Source organism: Macrobrachium rosenbergii, chromosome 17 (genome assembly GCF_040412425.1).
Source record: "Macrobrachium rosenbergii isolate ZJJX-2024 chromosome 17, ASM4041242v1, whole genome shotgun sequence".
In the NCBI taxonomy this organism is placed as follows: domain Eukaryota; kingdom Metazoa; phylum Arthropoda; class Malacostraca; order Decapoda; family Palaemonidae; genus Macrobrachium; species Macrobrachium rosenbergii.
In genome coordinates, this window is record NC_089757.1 from 28,982,306 (window position 1) to 29,000,577 (window position 18,272).

General features: G+C 37.5%; 1 protein-coding gene across 5 annotated transcripts in view; it reads right to left on the minus strand.

Moving 5' to 3' along the window:
- The window catches only part of LOC136847823 (inactive phospholipase C-like protein 2), a 607,840-nt gene that overhangs the window by 547,774 nt on the left and 41,794 nt on the right, over positions 1 to 18,272 (minus strand). For 4 of the 5 annotated variants that reach the window (XM_067119761.1, XM_067119760.1, XM_067119759.1 and 1 more), the window contains exon 1: positions 8,314 to 9,324. The exons of the other annotated variant lie outside the window; for it this stretch is intronic. In XM_067119761.1, the coding sequence (XP_066975862.1) occupies positions 8,314 to 8,650 (337 nt within the window). In that variant the 5' untranslated portion in view covers positions 8,651 to 9,324. Of the gene's footprint in view, positions 1 to 8,313; positions 9,325 to 18,272 lie in introns of those variants that run through there. 5 annotated transcript variants of the gene reach the window in all.

Below are 18,272 nucleotides of genomic sequence, written 5' to 3' on the forward strand. Positions count from 1 at the left end.
CTCGAGTTTTTGTCCTGTAAATGATAATATAAATCAGACGGTGAAGACCAAATAGGCTCAAAATTTGCAAAGCTGTAAATAAAAAGAGTAAAAACATTTATCAAGTATAAACAAGTCTCCAAAAAATCTTGAAAGGCTTGCTCAAATAAACCGAGTTTTCGCCCAACTGAAGAACACCAGACCGGATATGTTTCTCAGAAGTAAATTTGCAATGAAAGTGATCGCGGGAATTCTTGTCGAACGCCTAACAGAGAAATCACAGTTAGCTGGAGAGAGCTAAAAACACTCTAGGAATATCTTATTAGCCTACACAAAACAGCTAAATGTACCTGGAGAAAACTGATAAAACTCCAGAATAAATTTAAGCAAGAATGAACCCAGATGATTCCAAAATGTACGCTGGCCTCAGATCCTGCATTCTTGCAAACGCCTCCAAAGACACTTAAAAATAGCTCGATTTTGTGACGTAAAAACCACCTAGCGACGACGTAAGACTTTCAAGGTGAGAGTTATTAATAGATTCAATTTTACCTCTTTTCATTTACCATGTCTGGCTTCTTACAGATAAGCACTTTAAAATGGGCCACAAATGTTCATTTAGGCGTGGTATGTAATTATATATATATATATATATATATATATATATATATATATATATATATATATATATATATATATATATATATATGTATATATATAGGTATGTATATACACACATTATATTATGCATTAAATATATATAATTATATATAACATATATATACTCACTAGATAAATTAGCTAGGTATTTTTCTATGAAAAAACTTATTTTGAGGTGCCATACGTCGTTAGTCTTTGAGATGCCTAACTATAATTTGTTGGCAGCCTAATAACCCATAACAAATATGAAGCTGCCTCCTTACCAACAATATGCCCCAAGATTATCATCATCATCATCGTATTTCCCGAAAAATCATAATGGAATCTCCTACGATGAATGTACATTCAGACGCTGAGTAAAATGAAGCACTCTCTCTCTCTCTCTCTCTCTCTCTCTCTCTCTCTCTCTCTCATTGTCTGATGTGTTGTAACTGGGTTAAGTGATTCTTATATACTGAAATATACACTTAAACATAAAGTAAAATAAAGCCTCTCTCTCTCTCTCTCTCTCTCTCTCTCTCTCTCTCTCTCTCTCTCTCTCTCTCTCTGAAATTTACATTTGAAGATTAAAGTAAAATAAAGCCTCTCTCTCTCTCTCTCTCTCTCTCTCTCTCTCTCTCTCTCTCTCTCTCTCTCTCTCTCTCTCTCTCTCTCTCCGGGATACTATGGTGGGGTGGGGGACTTAAACTATGAAACGGACGACGAAGGAAAAATATGGTAAGAGTTTTCACCTCCTTTGCCATCTGCCATTTTTTACTTAAAAGTCTGTTTTATTCCCGTTGCTTTTTAATTAATTTTTTCATTTCACTTCCATTTATCTAAGGGGAGGGCTTAGGCTTCAAAGATTTCTCGCACAGAACGGGGGAAAAGCAAACCGCCTGAAAAACCAGACTTTGTCAGGAATGTCTTTTCCCTTTTGAGCCACCGAGTAGAGTTGTAACCTGGGAAAATGCAAAGATGATAAGAAAGGTATAAAAATACATGGGACTTGAAATTTTCTTACTTAAGAGAAAGGTATAAAAATGCACGGGACTTGAAATTTTCTTATTCAAAAGAAAGGTATAAAAATACGTGGGACTTGAAATTGTCTTCAACACAAACAAGTAAAAAATGCGCCGAAGTTTCTTGGACGCAGTCGAGTTTTCTGTACAGTGTATAATGCTGTGTAAAACTCAGTCACTGCCTTGCACGGCTTGCAACGCTCAGTGACTCCGCAAATGCGGTCGAGCGTGGGAAAGTGCTGCCAGACGCAAGAAACATGGCTAACCACAACCTTACATAAAATAAAAACTACTGAGGCTAGAGGGCTGCAATTTGGTGTGTTTGGTGATTGGAGGGTGGATAATGCACATACGAATTTGCAGCCCTCTAGCCTCAGTAGTTTTTAAGATCTGAGGGCGGACAGAAAAAGTGCGGACGGACAGACAAAGCCGTCACAATAGTTTTCTTTTAAAGAAAACTAAAAAAACGATACGGAGATGTATGTCTTACTATTTAAATTAAAGACCCTGGAATTTAACAGATGGTTTCAAGGCACTCACACAGGGGAAACGGGATTGTTAAGAAAGCCAGTATCTCTTCACTGTGTATCCTGAAGCTACAAAGTACCAGGATATGTGAGGTCGTTTCAGTACTTACTTCCTGTATAGATTAATAAATAATTTTCACTTGGGAAAAAAGATCATACGGAACAAATTCTTCGAATATTTGTCAATATTACTCTTGCTATCTAAGAAAAAAAAATGTTATGTTGAACAAACTCTTTGAATATCTGTCAATATTCCCCCTTTTATCTCAGAAAAAACAATCACATTGATCATAATGAATAAATCTGAATATTTGTTAATATTACTCCTTTTTATCTCAGAAAAAATGTCATAGTGATCAAATTCTTCGAATATTTGTCAATATCACTCCCTTTTTCCTAGAAAAAATGTCATACTGAAGAAATTCGTCGAATGTACGTCAAAATTACTCCTTTTATCTCAGAAAAAAATCATTTCGATCAAATTCTTCGAATATTTTTAGATATTACTATTATTCCTTGTATCTCACAGAAAATATCATAATGAACAAATTCTTTGCATATTTGCCAGTACTCTTTCTTTGATCTCAGTTTACACCTGAATCCTTTTTCATTACTTCATTGCTCTTTTCTGTGAACCAACCCGCATGCGCAGAAGCGGGGGAAGGCTGCTTTTCGAACAACCTCAAAAGATGCTGTAAGAAAAATCCACACACTCCATTTTCCATTACAGTGGAGTCATTACAGCAGTTAATAAGCTCTGGGCCAAATTACTTGGACGGCCAGAAGTTATTTCCTTTAGCTATATAAGCTTCTCTTAGTACTTTGCTCCTGGTGTAAAACTGACTGAATTTTATTACTTTCGTTGCACAAATCGTATTTTATACGTTCCCAGGATTACGTAATCCCTAAAGACACTGCTACAACACCAACGATACGTCAAGGGAATAAAGTAATTGTTGATGTAATATTCATTGATGATATAACTACTTTTGCCTTATTATTTATTATTGGTATTTAACATGAGTAACATACATATTCATGTGGAACAGAATGCATACATGTAAGTAAAGAGAAAAACAAAGGAAAGAGTGGGAGTATTACACAGATATAAATAAACAAAAAAATACATGAAAACACAAGCATTATATATATATACATATATATATATATATATATATATATATATATATATATATATATATATATATATACATGAATAAACTGTTGCCGACAAAAAAAAAAAAACTTTGAAACAGTATACAGTCTCGTACACATGCAAGTTTTTCTAAAAAACAATTTCCACTATCTTTTACTTTTATTTTCACACTCTCATCATAAACCTTTCCTTGACGCTATCTATCTCATCTACCTGATTCCCTCTACAAAATCTACTACATTTCCCCTACGTTTACGTAGTGCTATAGGGCGGCAGTGTGGGTGTGGGCGTGGGCGTGGGTGTGGAAAACCGGGCCGATGCAATACAGGGTCGTCGTGAAATATCAACTTTAACCTCAGAAGGATTCGTCCCAATCCTTTGCCCCCAAAAACAGACTCCCAGTGATACAACTGACATTTTTGTGAAGGTATTTTTCAATGCTCTTGAGAAGCTGAGTACAGGTATAATTAGCTTTCCATTCTCTCTCTCTCTCTCTCTCTCTCTCTCTCTCTCTCTCTCTCTCAAAAAAACAATGTTTAAATCTCATGCATACTATCTATCTGTCTCTTACTCATTCCTTCACACACACTGTCTCTTTCCTTTCTTGCATCATAGAATTCACTTATCCCACAGTGTTTTTTAATATGATCCTTCACTTTCTCTCTCTCTCTCTCTCTCTCTCTCTCTCTCTCTCTCTCTCTCTCTCTCTCTCTCTCTCTCTCTCACACACACAATGCTATGGTATGGAAGTTTTAAAATCTTAGCTAACTTATGAGGCAGGAATTTGTATTTCTTCTGAAAGGGAATTGTAAAAGTGGAACTTCTTCAATACCTTAAAAAATAAACAGAAATGAAGGCTCTAAGATATTAATAAATACTCAGATTTTCTGGCGTTCCATAAGAACCCTCATGAGAGGGAAATTTCTGTTCAAGTCACTATTTACTTAGAACTTGAAAAGGAGTTAAAAGAGGGGAAATAGAGTGTTTTCCTCTAATGACAACCCCTAATAAGATAAAAAATAATTTGTTGATATCTATTTTATTTTTTAAAAATTCCGAAGAGCATCGAAAACAAAAAGATTCCTTCACTAAAAAAAATGGATGTCTGATTCTTCGTAGGAGACAATTCTTAAAACTTTTTATCAACTGTCAGAGGAAGTTGGAAAAGGATGAAAATCTTTTACTGTGAAGGCTAATGAAGATGCCTTTCTTATAACGAAATTACTTCACATTTCCCGTCTGGAAGTCAAGTTTTTCTAACTTTTATCTTTGTGAAGCATACATGAATTGATTTTAGTATAAAATTTCATCAAAGGAAAAATCCTCCGTTACCAATGAATGCGTAAAAGTGGAGAATAAGAATTTTAATTTCGCTATATTCTCTACTTGAAGTAACCTCTTAATTCAAAATGAAAATGTAATGGCATCACTACTATCAATATCGCTACTACTACTATTAATAACAATAATAATAATAACAACAATAACACATGAATATATACATGCATTTTACTGTCAGTGATACGGCAAATTCTATGAGGGCTTTTAAATGAATAACTCAAGAGGCCCAGATCTATGGAAACACTGGTTTCCAGATAGAACTAAAAAAATAATTTCTCCCTTTCCAGTCTATTTTTTTTTTTTCTCTTTCTCTCTCTTTCCCTTTTCCTAATAACGGCAAAACTGAAGGGTGAAGGCCCTTTAAAAAGTAATAGTAATTAAGAATAGCTAAAATCCACATGTGAAACTCTCTAAGAAAGGGACAGACCTTAAAGGCGACATGTCAGCAGAAGCTAAAGCCTTTGCAGCACCTCATAGCTTTCCACCCCCAGCACTCTCTCTCTCTCTCTCTCTCTCTCTCTCTCTCTCGGCCACACCCCCTTAAACCACATACAAACTACCTGTTCAAACAGAAATTGCGCTGCCTCGCTTATTTTGTTTTAATTGTTCCACACACAAGGGACTCGCTCTTCAAGATAAACGTGCAATGGGACACACATACAGTTTATATATATATATATATATATATATACATATATATATATATATATACATATATATATATATATATATATATATATATATATATATATATATATATACATATGGATACAAATGATATGTGTGTGCTTGTGTAACTCAGCATAACTCTGAAACGCATTGAGCAGTTTCAACTAAACTTGGTATACATATGACTTACTATCTAGAAGAGAATACTGTGAGGGTAAGACATCACTTGAACCAAACAGCACCAAAGTAACTAAGACTACGGTCAGAACCACCCCGTTTCAGGGAAGCCCTTCACAGCACCAAAGGGGGTGGGGCTGTGAAGGGCTTCCCTGAAACGGGGTGGTTCAGACAGTAAGTCATATGCATACCGAAATGAGGTAAGATAAACCTGTAGAATTAATTTAGTTACTAAGACTACGGTCAGAACCACCCCGTTTCAGTGAAGCCCTTCACAGTCCCACCCCCTTTGGTGCTGTGAAGGGCTTCTCTGAAACGCGGTGGTTCTGACCGTAGTCTTAGTAACTAAATTAATTCTACGGTCAGAACCACCCCGTTTCAGGGAAGCCCTTCACAGCACCAAGTTACTAAGACTACGGTCCCTGAAGGGCTTCTCAGAACCACCCCGTTTCAGGGAAGCCCTTCACAGTCCCACCCCCTTTGGTGCTGTGAAGGGCTTCCCTGAAACGGGGTGGTTCTGACCGTAGAATTAATTTAGTTACTAAGACTACGATCAGAACCACCCCGTTTCAGGAAAGCCCTTCACAGCCCCAATCTACAGGTCTATCTTACCTCATTTCGGTATACATATGACTTACTGTCTGGAAAAGAACACTGTGGGGGTAAGACATCACTGGCACCAAAGGGGGTTGGGGTGGGAAGGGTGCTTAGTTTTACCAGACCACTGAGCTGATTAACAGCTCTCCCTAGGGCTGGCCGGAAGGATTAGACTTATTTTTACGTGGCTAAGAACCAATTGGTTACTTGCAACGGACCTTACAGCTTATTGTGGAATCCGAACCACATTATGGCGTAGAAATGAATTTTATCACAGAAATAAATTCTCTAATAACTTTCATCAGCCAGCGGCGGGAATCGAACTCGGCCCATCAATGATTTTGGTCTGAAGCTCAACCAACCGGCCAACAAAGGTGACATGTAAAATAACCGAAAATGACAGATATTAGTATCTAATCCAAAGTTTTTGAGGTCACTAAGATTATTAGTGACACTCCCAATGCCCTTTAAGCCCAAGTTCAGCCCCATTAGGAAGGGGGTTGAGAAGGGATGAAAAATAAAATGTCAGAAATGATAGATATTAGGTCTAATCCATAGTTTTCGAGGTCAATGAGATGAATAGTAACACTCCCAATGCCCTTTAAGTCCAAGTTCAGCCCCGATAGGAATGGGGAATAAGAAGGGGTGAAATATAAAACATCAAAAATGCTGGGCAATGTAACTGAAGTGACTATCTTAACAGAAAAGGGAGAGAGAGAGAGAGAGAGAGAGAGAGAGAGAGTTTATCGGTGGTCATTCAGAGTTTTCCCGGGCAGCATCGAGTTGGTCAGCTAGTATTTATATATATTTGTGACATCACAAGGGTACAGTATACTGGTATCTCAGCAAATTTTTAGTGGTGAGGTCAATAATACCACGCCCTTTTGTTGACCTCAGACGGTGGTACCCATTTTCAGTTGGGTGGACTTTTAAGCAAAAGCCTGAGCGCAAACTCAGTCCCAGCAATCGCCTGACTGGGTGCTGTGTCTATTTATGCCACTAACATGCTCTGGATATGCTTTCTACTGAACGCATTGAAATCTTAAAAGGAAATGAATGAAGTTCTCCTTCCCAGATGAAATTCGACCCCAGACTGGTTAACAGACTGAGGATGGGGCTAGCCCTTTACACCATTACATTTGTGCGGAGCCTATACAAAGTAAATGTACACACGAAAACAGACTGGGCAGAATATATATGAACTAAAGGGGTACCTCAACATCCAAAAATGAATTTTTTTCCTCTGAATTCCTAACGAAGTTAATTACATTCATTCGAGGATTAATCAACTCTGGGGAGTTCTGAGAAATGTGTGAGAGTAGGCTTTGAAGTCGATTCGCCTATAAAAAAATAAATATATATCCATCAATTGTTTAATTACTTTATTGGTGATACAGCAGATTAAAGTTCCACTGCTTGCCTGACGTGCGATCTTTGTGAGCAACAATGAAGAGGAATGCAAAACAACTATTGCACGGCGATATGCATCAGAAGAAGTAATGTGTACGTGACAGAAAATTAAATAATTTGAATTATCAATTTCATAACTGTTACCATTGTAATTTTCAACTGACCGCTTATCTTTTCCATAGTCTCCCTTTTTTTATCCTTAAGGTAATTCTTTTCTGAATGCTTTGATTTACCAGTTAATGATTTTCTTAGCATGTTAAATAGGAATACTAACCCTTTCCTGATTCAGAAAACTTATAACATTTCTTGAAAGAGAACAACTCAGGAGAAAATTGTATGAATATACCAGTAACCTCCCGATACATTACCTTAGCTGCGTCATTCCAGCCCCTCAACCCCCCACCCCCTCATTCCTCCTCACCCCCTCCTAACCCCATACAAACTGACTCATGAATGTCAGCTACACAAATGCTGAGCTGCATACATATAAAATCCAAAAATTAGTTTGAGACAAACAATAGACAAACTTGCATTTAACAAAAAAAACTTATCTGGCATAAGGAAATATTGGAATGCTCCTGTCATAAGAAGAACCACCGGGTAGAGGCACTTCTTTGCAGTAGTATTTTGTGACGGAAAAATCTGTTCACCTTCTGAAAAGTCTCATTTCCCAGTCGAGTTTATTATTCCATTCCGCATCCGGTTCTGTTCAGTGAATGAATACGTGTATATAGGCATCAATGGAAGAGAAGATTAAAACTGGAAAAAAATCAATCAATCAATCAATCAAACTCACCACTTTGAATCTTCCTGTCGCTCTTCCAGTTGGTGTGGGAATGGAAGGAGACCGACTTGGTCTTCCTGGCGCAGATGGCATCGACGTCCTCCTGGGGTTCTCCCGGCGGCATAGGCGACGGCGAGCGCGTGGGCGTGGAGTCAGAGTATCTCCTGTACCTGGGGCTAGGGGATCTGGGCGGCATCTCATCGCTGGGAGACACGGCCCGCCCATTCCGGCTGTGGTGGTGTTGGTGGAGGCGGTCCATGGAATCCTCCACGCCCTCACCTCCTCCCATTCCCCCTCCCCCGACAGAGGAAGGAGGAGGAGGGGAGAGGTTGTGGCCTGAGTCGGCCATGGTAACCTATGGACTCTAAGGACCTCTATGAAGCGAGAGTGGTTGAAGGTCGTCTACGAATTCTATAGGCGAGAAGAGCCTTCCTTCTCTTTCAGACTAGGCTAAACTGTTTTTTTTATTTTTTTTTTACGGCACTCGGGAACACCTTTCGAAATTTACAATTACGTGACGTCACGAACCTTAAAAAAGACCGCAAAGCTGGCGAATGTTTTCTTTTCTTTATTTCAATTTAATTGAAAACCTTCGTGTACTTTCCACAGCCACTCCATCACCATCGTCGTAGATTCGCGTCATCACATGATTCTCATCAGTTTTGACATTTATTTCTATTTTTCTAAGATTCACGGGAAAAAGGAGAAGTGGTTGTTACATTTCCATTTTATTTTTGCAAGACCAAATACATGCACAGAATACCACTTAGAATATCTTTACAATAACATGAAGGGCAGGTAACCATTTTCAAACTAATCACTCAGGGATTGACGAATGACACTGTTATTTCACTCATTTCCGTTTGGTAAATCACATCCGAACAAAGAACAGATCGCTATTTCAATCACTCGGAGGAAGTTTTTAATGAGACAGCTAATAATGAGGTAATCAGAATACTGACGAATACGATCATTTCAAGATAATGAGCACTGCAATCAATTACGGTTCTTTTTTTTACAATTCTGCAAAAGAGAATAAATTTAACGTAACCTTTCGGATTTTTGTGGAGAGCAATATTGCAACAAGGGTGGTGGGCTGCAGAAATGCTTGTAAGTCTTTGTTTTTTTTTTTTTCTTTTATGTGTTAAAAGATGGAGAGGTTTCATTTGACTGTCTTCATGCTACACACAGAAGTCAAAAACACTTTGGGCACTGACTCAGAAATGGAGCACACCATACATACGCATAGAGGTAAATATTAATATTTCCAGGCAAATTACATCGTAAAATATATACATATACATATACTAGTTAAAGTTCAAGTCCTCCTGGGCCTCTCTGGCTCATAGGGCGGGCGCTGGTCTCTGTTTCTTTATATATATATATATATATATATATATATATATATATATATATATATATATATATATATATATATATATATTTATATATATATATATATATATATATGTGTGTGTGTGTGTGTGTGTGTGTGTGTGTGTGTGTGTGTGTGTGTGTGTGTGTGGGTGTGTATTGTTGTGTTTTATAGTTATAAAATGTGACATTTTAAACAGCATGTACTTCACACTTTTATATAAGGGTATTTCATTCAAAATACAGTTTGCATATACGCAAATAAATGATCGGCGCGTTCTACAAAACTAAAAAAATGTTTTTCCTTGTTATGCATAAGTTAACCCAGAGATATTTACGATATTTACTCGTAAAATCAAAATCCCACAGCTAACCAGCATTAAAAAGTTAAGCTAAATCCCAGTGACAATGGTGTATGAAAATCCCGTCTCGACTCTGACAAATCTTACGAAGGATTTCACGGAGAAAATCCAACGAAAACATTCATACAGATACGGACACGAAACTTCAGCTATCTAAAACCATATAATTTCAATCATTGTGTCGACACTAATCTGTTACATGTTATTTCAAAGCATTGTGTGTGTATTATTATTATTATTATTGTGTGTATTATTATTGTATTATTATTATTATTATTATTATTTTCAGTAGATGAAACCTGTTCACAAAAACAAGCACACAGTGGCCATTGACTTGAAATTCAAGCTTCCAAAGAATGCTGGTTTCAACCTCCCACCGCAGACCCAAGACTGCAGCCGTAACTGATCATGACACAGAGCCAGTGATTGTTCATCGGCCTGGGGGAGACGCAAATCCGCAACATCTGAGTGGCATTCCACAACACTAGCCGATATACCAGCTGACCATATTTAGCAGCTGTCGGTTATCTAAGGCCTGACGACAAGAGTCCCCTTTATTTAAACGCACAAATACTATGAATATCTCCCAAGGGTCGTAGAATTCCGATTCCATCGACGTCACTTTTCTGGCAACAATAACCATTGAAGCCAGAAAGACGTGCACATACATACATACATACATACAATATATATATATATATATATATATATATATATATATATATATATATATATATATATATTGTATGTATGTGTATCTCTCTCTCTGTATAATATATGCATGCACACACACACACAATATATACATACATACATATAGAAAGGACACCAGGATTTTATAAAACACGAAGCAGATCAATACCAACACTGCCGTCTGCGGGAAATACGAGGAAATTGAACAACACAATAACAAGATTAGCCACATGGTAACAAACAGCGACTTTCAAACATCCGCAAAATATTTCACTGATTCACCCCCAAGAAAAACAGATTCCCCTTGTACACACACAAAACATACATACACACATACATAGTACATACATACATACATAAATACAGAGTGAGAGGGTGGAAAAAGTTTCAGTTATAACTTAATAGAGGCTCTACTGTTGTCATGTACATAACCGTCCTTATTTTGTCGGGATACCGATCATTCACGTCTGCTGTTTTTTTCCTCGCAGTTTCTCCTCCAACCTAACAACTCTCTCTCTCTCTCTCTCTCTCTCTCTCCTCTCTCTCTCTCTCTCTCTCATCCCAATCGTTCCGTTTTCGTCCTGTTTTGGATCGACATACTGCAAATCACTGCAAATCACTTGCAGGCTAAGCTCGCACCCACCTGCGTTAGGCCCAGAGGCCACAGAGAGAGAGAGAGAATCCTTAATCTGAGACCCAGTAGTAAAGTCCCTAATGAAATTGTCTGAACTTTTTTTTTTTGTATTCACCTTTCAAACTTTGGCGAAAAAAAGGCAGCTTGTTTTAAGTTAGTTTTCCCACCCACTGATGTAGTTAAGCCTTTTTGAGACCCAGCATGCAAGTTTTCGTTTTTCCTGTATTTTCTTTTTCCATATTTCTGATTTTTCATTCCCTTGGGCTATTTGGGAGATGGTGGCGATATGAGAGGAATGGTATTGAGAGTGGGTAGGTCTTACAAGAAAAACTTTAAAACGAAAGTGGGAATAAGATGATAAATAGGATCATGAAAATAGAGGCTGTGGAGAGCGATATAAAAGAAGAATCACGAAAATAGAGGCTGTGGACAGCGATATAAAAAAGGATCATGAAAACAGAGCCTGTGGACAGCGATATAAAACGGGATCATGAAAATAGAGGCTGTGGAGAGCGATATAAAAGAAGAATCACGAAAATAGAGGCTGTGGACAGCGATATAAAAAAGGATCATGAAAACAGAGGCTGTGGACAGCGATATAAAACGGGATCATGAAAATAGAGGCTGTGGACAGCGATATAAAAGAAGAATAACGAAAATAGAGTCTGTGGACAGCGATATAAAAAAGGATCATGAAAATAGAGGCTGTGGACAGCGATCTAAAAAAGGATCATGAAAATAGAGGTAGTGGACAGCGATATAAAAGGGGATCATGAAAATAGAGGCTGTGGACAGCGATATAAAAAGAAGAATAACGAAAATAGAGGCTGTGGACAGCGATATAAAAAGGATCATGAAAAAATAGGGTCTGTGGACAGCGATCTAAAAAAGGATCATGAAAATAGAGGTAGTGGACAGCGATATAAAAGGGGATCATGAAAATAGAGGCTGTGGACAGCGATATAAAAGAAGAATAACGAAAATAGAGGCTGTGGACAGCGATATAAAAAAGGATCATGAAAATAGGGTCTGTGGACAGCGATCTAAAAAAGGATCATGAAAATAGAGGTAGTGGACAGCGATATAGAAGGGGATCATGAAAATAGAGGCTGTGGACAGCGATATAAAAGAAGAATAACGAAAATAGAGGCTGTGGACAGCGATACAAAAAAGGATCATGAAAATAGAGGCTGTGGACAGCGATCTAAAAAAGGATCATGAAAATAGAAGTAGTGGACAGCGATATAAAAAAGGATCATGAAAATAGAGGCTGTGGACAGCGATATAAAAGGGGATCATGAAAATAGAGGCTGTGGACAGCGACATAAAAAAAAGGGGGGGGGGATGAGAGAGTCGTAGAACATGCTACAAATGTGAATGACATCAAATAATAATTGTTACAAAGAATCTGTCAAATGATTACACGAACGGGAGAGCCTGAGGAGAAATGGGAGGCAAAATGTCACACGGATAAAAAAAAATATTACAAAATTCTCATTAAGAGAAAAACGCTGAAGCACGGTAAGCTTTGCAAATGGCCGACCTCTGACATTCTCTCCATACTTCTTTATTACCCGACCTTTCATCTGTAAGAAGCAGATCTACTGTACAGCTCCCACCGGGTTTAGGACCTTTTCTTTTTCCTAATCGCTTTGTCTTCTCATAAAAATCTGATTTCGTGGCAATACTTCAACATTACTTGTATTACAAGTACCATTTGCGACAGAAGCGACGGGTATAAACCCGTTGCTGTAATTACTTATCTGAAAGAACAAAAGGGAAATAACCAAAGCAATGCAAAAGCAGCCTTTCATTTTAAACAGGTTCTGACTTGGCTGAAGAAAGGCGTACAGAAATTGGGAGTCATAATGTTGCATATAAAAGCGGGTTGGAAAACAATATAACGAAAGGTGAAAACTGAATGGGCAGACCCAGCTATAGTAGCTGAAACAGCTCACGGGGAAAGAAGACAGAAACGGGAATAATAACGAATCAGGAAGGAGAACTGAACACAATCTTCTCAACAAAGAGGTGTCAAAACTCAAAATAAGTGGTTCAGCAAAAAAAAAAAAAAAAAGTCAAGGTTGTGTAATGCAAAAGCCGTTGGGATGGTCAACCGAATGCCTTTTTTAACCAAGGTTTGACAAAGGCCAGTACTCGAGGCTAAAAGTGACGAACGTTTTCGGCACAATTCCGAAGGAAGTCGCGAATAGTCAAGTAAAAAAACATCCTGGATCCGCATACTGTAAAATCTTCAAAAATCTATTCAACCTCCTCCGCCCTCCACCCCCCAACCCCTCCCCCCACACACTATAATTATATTAAGTAATTCTGACACGTCTCCGAATAGGCCATTCTGGCCTTACACACGGACTCCTAATGAATAATCCACATAACCCTGCTCCTGAATGCTCTGAGAGTAAAGTAATGATAACAATTATTTGTTGTGTGAATGTCTGAAGTATGATCAGCAGCGAACATCAAGTTTTGGAAACAAGTCGATAAGTGAAATTTTGTCAGAAACTTCAACATTTGCAATTAATCATATCATAAACTTTTGAAAAGTTGTAATTTAATTGATAAAATATAAAAAATTAAAATTTCAGTAAAAACAAATCCTTCGGGCCAACTCTGTGAGAGCTGATAATTAGCTCAGTGGTCTGGTAAAGCTATTTTAATAATAATAATAATAATAATAATAATAATAATAATAATAATAATAATAATAATAATAATAATAATAATAGTCGAAATTCAACAGTATCACTTTAGGATAGCCTAAAGCAAGCTCCAAGAATCTAGCAAGCACGAGTCAAGATAAGAATTGCTCTCAATTTCATTGGTTGGGGTCTTCAAGTGGTATGATGGAACCATGGTTCTACTGTAGCTAACCTGAAGCCTTCCCAGTCAAATTTAATAATTTGTTAGCATACATTCCTTGACCCCCACCAACATCTCTTCTCGCGTCTCTGTTTAAACTGATGAGCAAGTTCAAGAGGGAAATTACGGAATAATAAGCCCAAATGAAGAGCTGAGGTTAGGCGCTAATTAAAATCTCTATATTGCGCCCTCAACAATATTTTCCAAAAGTTAAGTAAAAGAGATAGAAAGTATTTTTTCGTGTCGAATGATGAATATTTTACTGATATTTATGCCAGATATTGCAAAATAAAATGCCAGAAACTCACGCACAAATTTCTATATATTTTTTGCATACTTTGAGAGAGAGGAGAGAGAGAGAGAGAGAGAGAGAGAGAGAGAGAGAGAGAGAGAGAGAGGATCTTTCGTGCAAGTCTGCCATAAACTTATCCTCCACTAAATAAATAAAAATTTTATAAAAATGCAAGATATCAGACTGAGAAGCTATTGCCCAGTGAAGTGTGTGTGTGCGTGTGTGTGTGTACTTAAGTCATATGCAACGTATATTACCTCCCATGCATACAGCACATGTCTTGCGGAGTCACCCTGATGTTTTTTGCGTGCATTATGTTACAGACTAATACACACATAAACAAAGCCACTCCAACATCTTCTAAAAACATAACAGACACCTCATACGTCTCGACTGTCGACCTAACCGCTCCAGTTCTCTTGCTGCTGGGAGAAAGGGGCTGGGGATTTGGTACGATACATGTACATTCGCTACCGGGGTCTAAAGCGATGTCAGGCAGGGCGCCGATCGGCTACGGCCTACCTACCCCAACGCCAAATCAAGTCCTTCAAAAAGAGGCATCGTGCTTACCCCATAAAAATGGGGAAAAAGCACGTTAAAACGAAGAAGAAGAAGAAGAAGATGACTTGCTGATACAATTCATGATGAATACTTTTACATAACGAGTATGCGTACCACTGGAATCCCTGCGGCTATATTCCATATGCCATATACTCGTAAATGCGGCATCGGATTCTCAGGGATTTAACAAATCAATTTACAGAAAAAAAACTACGTAACTAGACATCAATAGTTGTATCAAAGCGAAATGCCAAGTCATAAGGTTCAAGAAATACCTGAGGAATGTGCCAGTGTCACTGTAGTTTAGTAAGAGATATTCTGAAAGCAACCATCATGAGATTAACATATTTACATAACTTATACTGTATATGTAAATATTTACAGTATAAATATACATACATACATATATATTGTATTGTGTGTATGTATGTATATATATATATATGTATATACCTATATATATATATATATATATATATATACATATATATATATATATATATATATATATATATATACTCTATATATATATATATATATATATACACATATCTTTTTGTAATAATCAATTACCTAAGAAGGGATGACTACAAAGAAAACGAGAATGGTCATTGCCAAATTCATACTTTAACTGCAGAATAATAAATGAACATCCTGTGCAGAAAACTTCCAACAACATTAACAGCTTCATCAGCAGCCCATCGACAAGCCATCCAATACCGTTGTCCCTGACAACATACATACACACAAAAACTGCAATTCACCTCTATCAAATATGAACTCTCGCACTTCTTGACTATCAAGGCCCTTCCTTTGCAATGCCTCTTTTCCCTCCTCCATTCATCAGTTTCTAGGTGGTCTTCCTCTTTTCATCGCTCCTAACACTTCCGAGTTATGCGCTTTCCATAATCCCGTCGTCTCCAATTCCTTTCACATGACTAAACCATATCCAAAGCACTAGTTGTTCACCTACACTAATCTCTTTACCATTTCTATCTATCTCATTGCTAACCTTCTCAGCTCTTAATAAGCTACATATGTTACCAAAATACTTCATCTCAACAACTCTGACTTTTTTTTCTTTTCGCATTCTTACACATACATACACCGACATTTATATATATATATATATATATATATATATATATATATATATATATATACATATAAATATATAACCACTATAATAATGTGTGTGTGCGTGTGTGTGTGTGTAAGGAAGAGAGAAAGTATTCCTTCATGTATGAAAATTACGGTACATAATCTTTTTTTAAGATGTTTACTGGAGGAAAATGAACGTAAATTCAAATGAAATAAAAGGGCACACTAGCGTGGAGGCTGCCGTTAGGAGAAAATTAAAAAGTGTACTGAACGTATATTTAATGATGTTTAACCAAGAGGACCATGACTAATTTCTTTCGGTTTTATCGGCTCAACAAAGAAATCGGAGAGATCTGGACACTTATGTGTCTAGTGTAAAAAAGGAGAGTAATTTGCAGAAGCAAATAGCAATAATACAGTGGTTTACGTTGCTTTTTATGTAAAAGTTCTTTGCAAACCGACTAGCTATGAAAATCTTGTCCACCTTCACGTTGATTCCTTACATACTTTGCTGGGCGAGTGATGGTGCGGTCTGAAAATGAACAGAATTCAATTCAGCTAATTGAGAAATGGTCTTACTGACAAATCACCAAGGAGATGGATTCCTTATACCGTCTTCCTTCCCTTTATCCTTACATTTTTAATTGCCAAAATAAGAGTTGTCCGTTGTCGTGTATAAAAATTCTCTCTCTCTCTCTCTCTCTCTCTCTCTCTCTCTCTCTCTCTCTCTCTCTCTCTCTCTCTCTCTCGACGAACTGAACACAACCCGTTCCTGGCGCGCCTGCCTCGCGTTGTTTTGGTCGTGTGATAACTTTTGCGCGAAATTTGATTTCATCCGATCAAAATTGGGTCAGGTTAAACCCGTGTGTGTATGTGTGTGTGTGTGTGTGTTTATGTGATGAATCAAAAGCTTCAGTTCTTTGAACGATGATTAGAGAGATTGAAACGGGAGGGAAATATCAAAAGAGAGTTTAAGCCAACAATAAAAGAAGTATTAAATATGTAATACTGTATTCTATTATTAGAATAACAAACACAATTACTAACACTGAATCCAGATACCTAAAATTGGAATTGCCAGGTTTATGAATAAATCCCGAAAGCAATAACGACGCAATTCCCTCATTATTCATGAATACTTAATAACTATCTGCCCCCGATATGAAATTTGACAAAGGCTAATAATTATGATTGTTTCTTTGTGTACCTATCTTTGAATATACAATTTCTAACATAGACTACCCGAAAAAACTTTGGTTATCTAAAAGAAACTCTGCCTTAAACCAACTCAATACAATGCTTACTCAAAAAAAAAAAATGCACACATTTTCATAAGTGGATCTTCCAAACCAAATGTATTGAGTCATATATATATATATATATATATATATATATATATATATATATATATGCTATATATATATGCATGTATATATATACATATATATATTAATATGTATATGTATGCATATATATATATATATATATATATATATATATATATTTCTAACTCAAATCATTTATGGCAAGGGTATATTCAAAACAGTTGTCTCAACGGCTTCTACTTCAACCAACCAACCAACCGATCATTAAAAGCAAGAGAGACTCTCCCGTCGAAGGAGGAAGGCGCTCCTTCAGGCAGGTCCTTCCTTGCGGACGAGGCAAGACAAGCACTTTGCCCTTGCGGGGCGGAACCTCCTCCTCCTCCTCCTCCTCCTTCCCTTGCCACGGTACTTCGCATCGATCTGGCGATATTGGCTATATGACATCAAGTAAATTACGCTCATCCAGCTCATCAAGACCTAGACACACCTGTTGCTCTTATTACCTCCTTGCAGGTCGACCAGGAAACGAGGAGGAGGAGGGAGGAGGGGAGGGGAGAAGGAGGGAGGAGGAGGAGGAGGAGGAGGAGGAGGAGGAGCAGGAGGAGGAGGGCGGCGGCTTAAGGGTGGGTGCCGGAAGGAAATAACAGGGTACTGTCTGGGTGAAGGTCAGATTGCATCAGAGGTGACTGGAGCTTATGCTATATATATATTGCTTGAAGCAGAAAGGAAGGATTTTCTGCAAGAGTCTG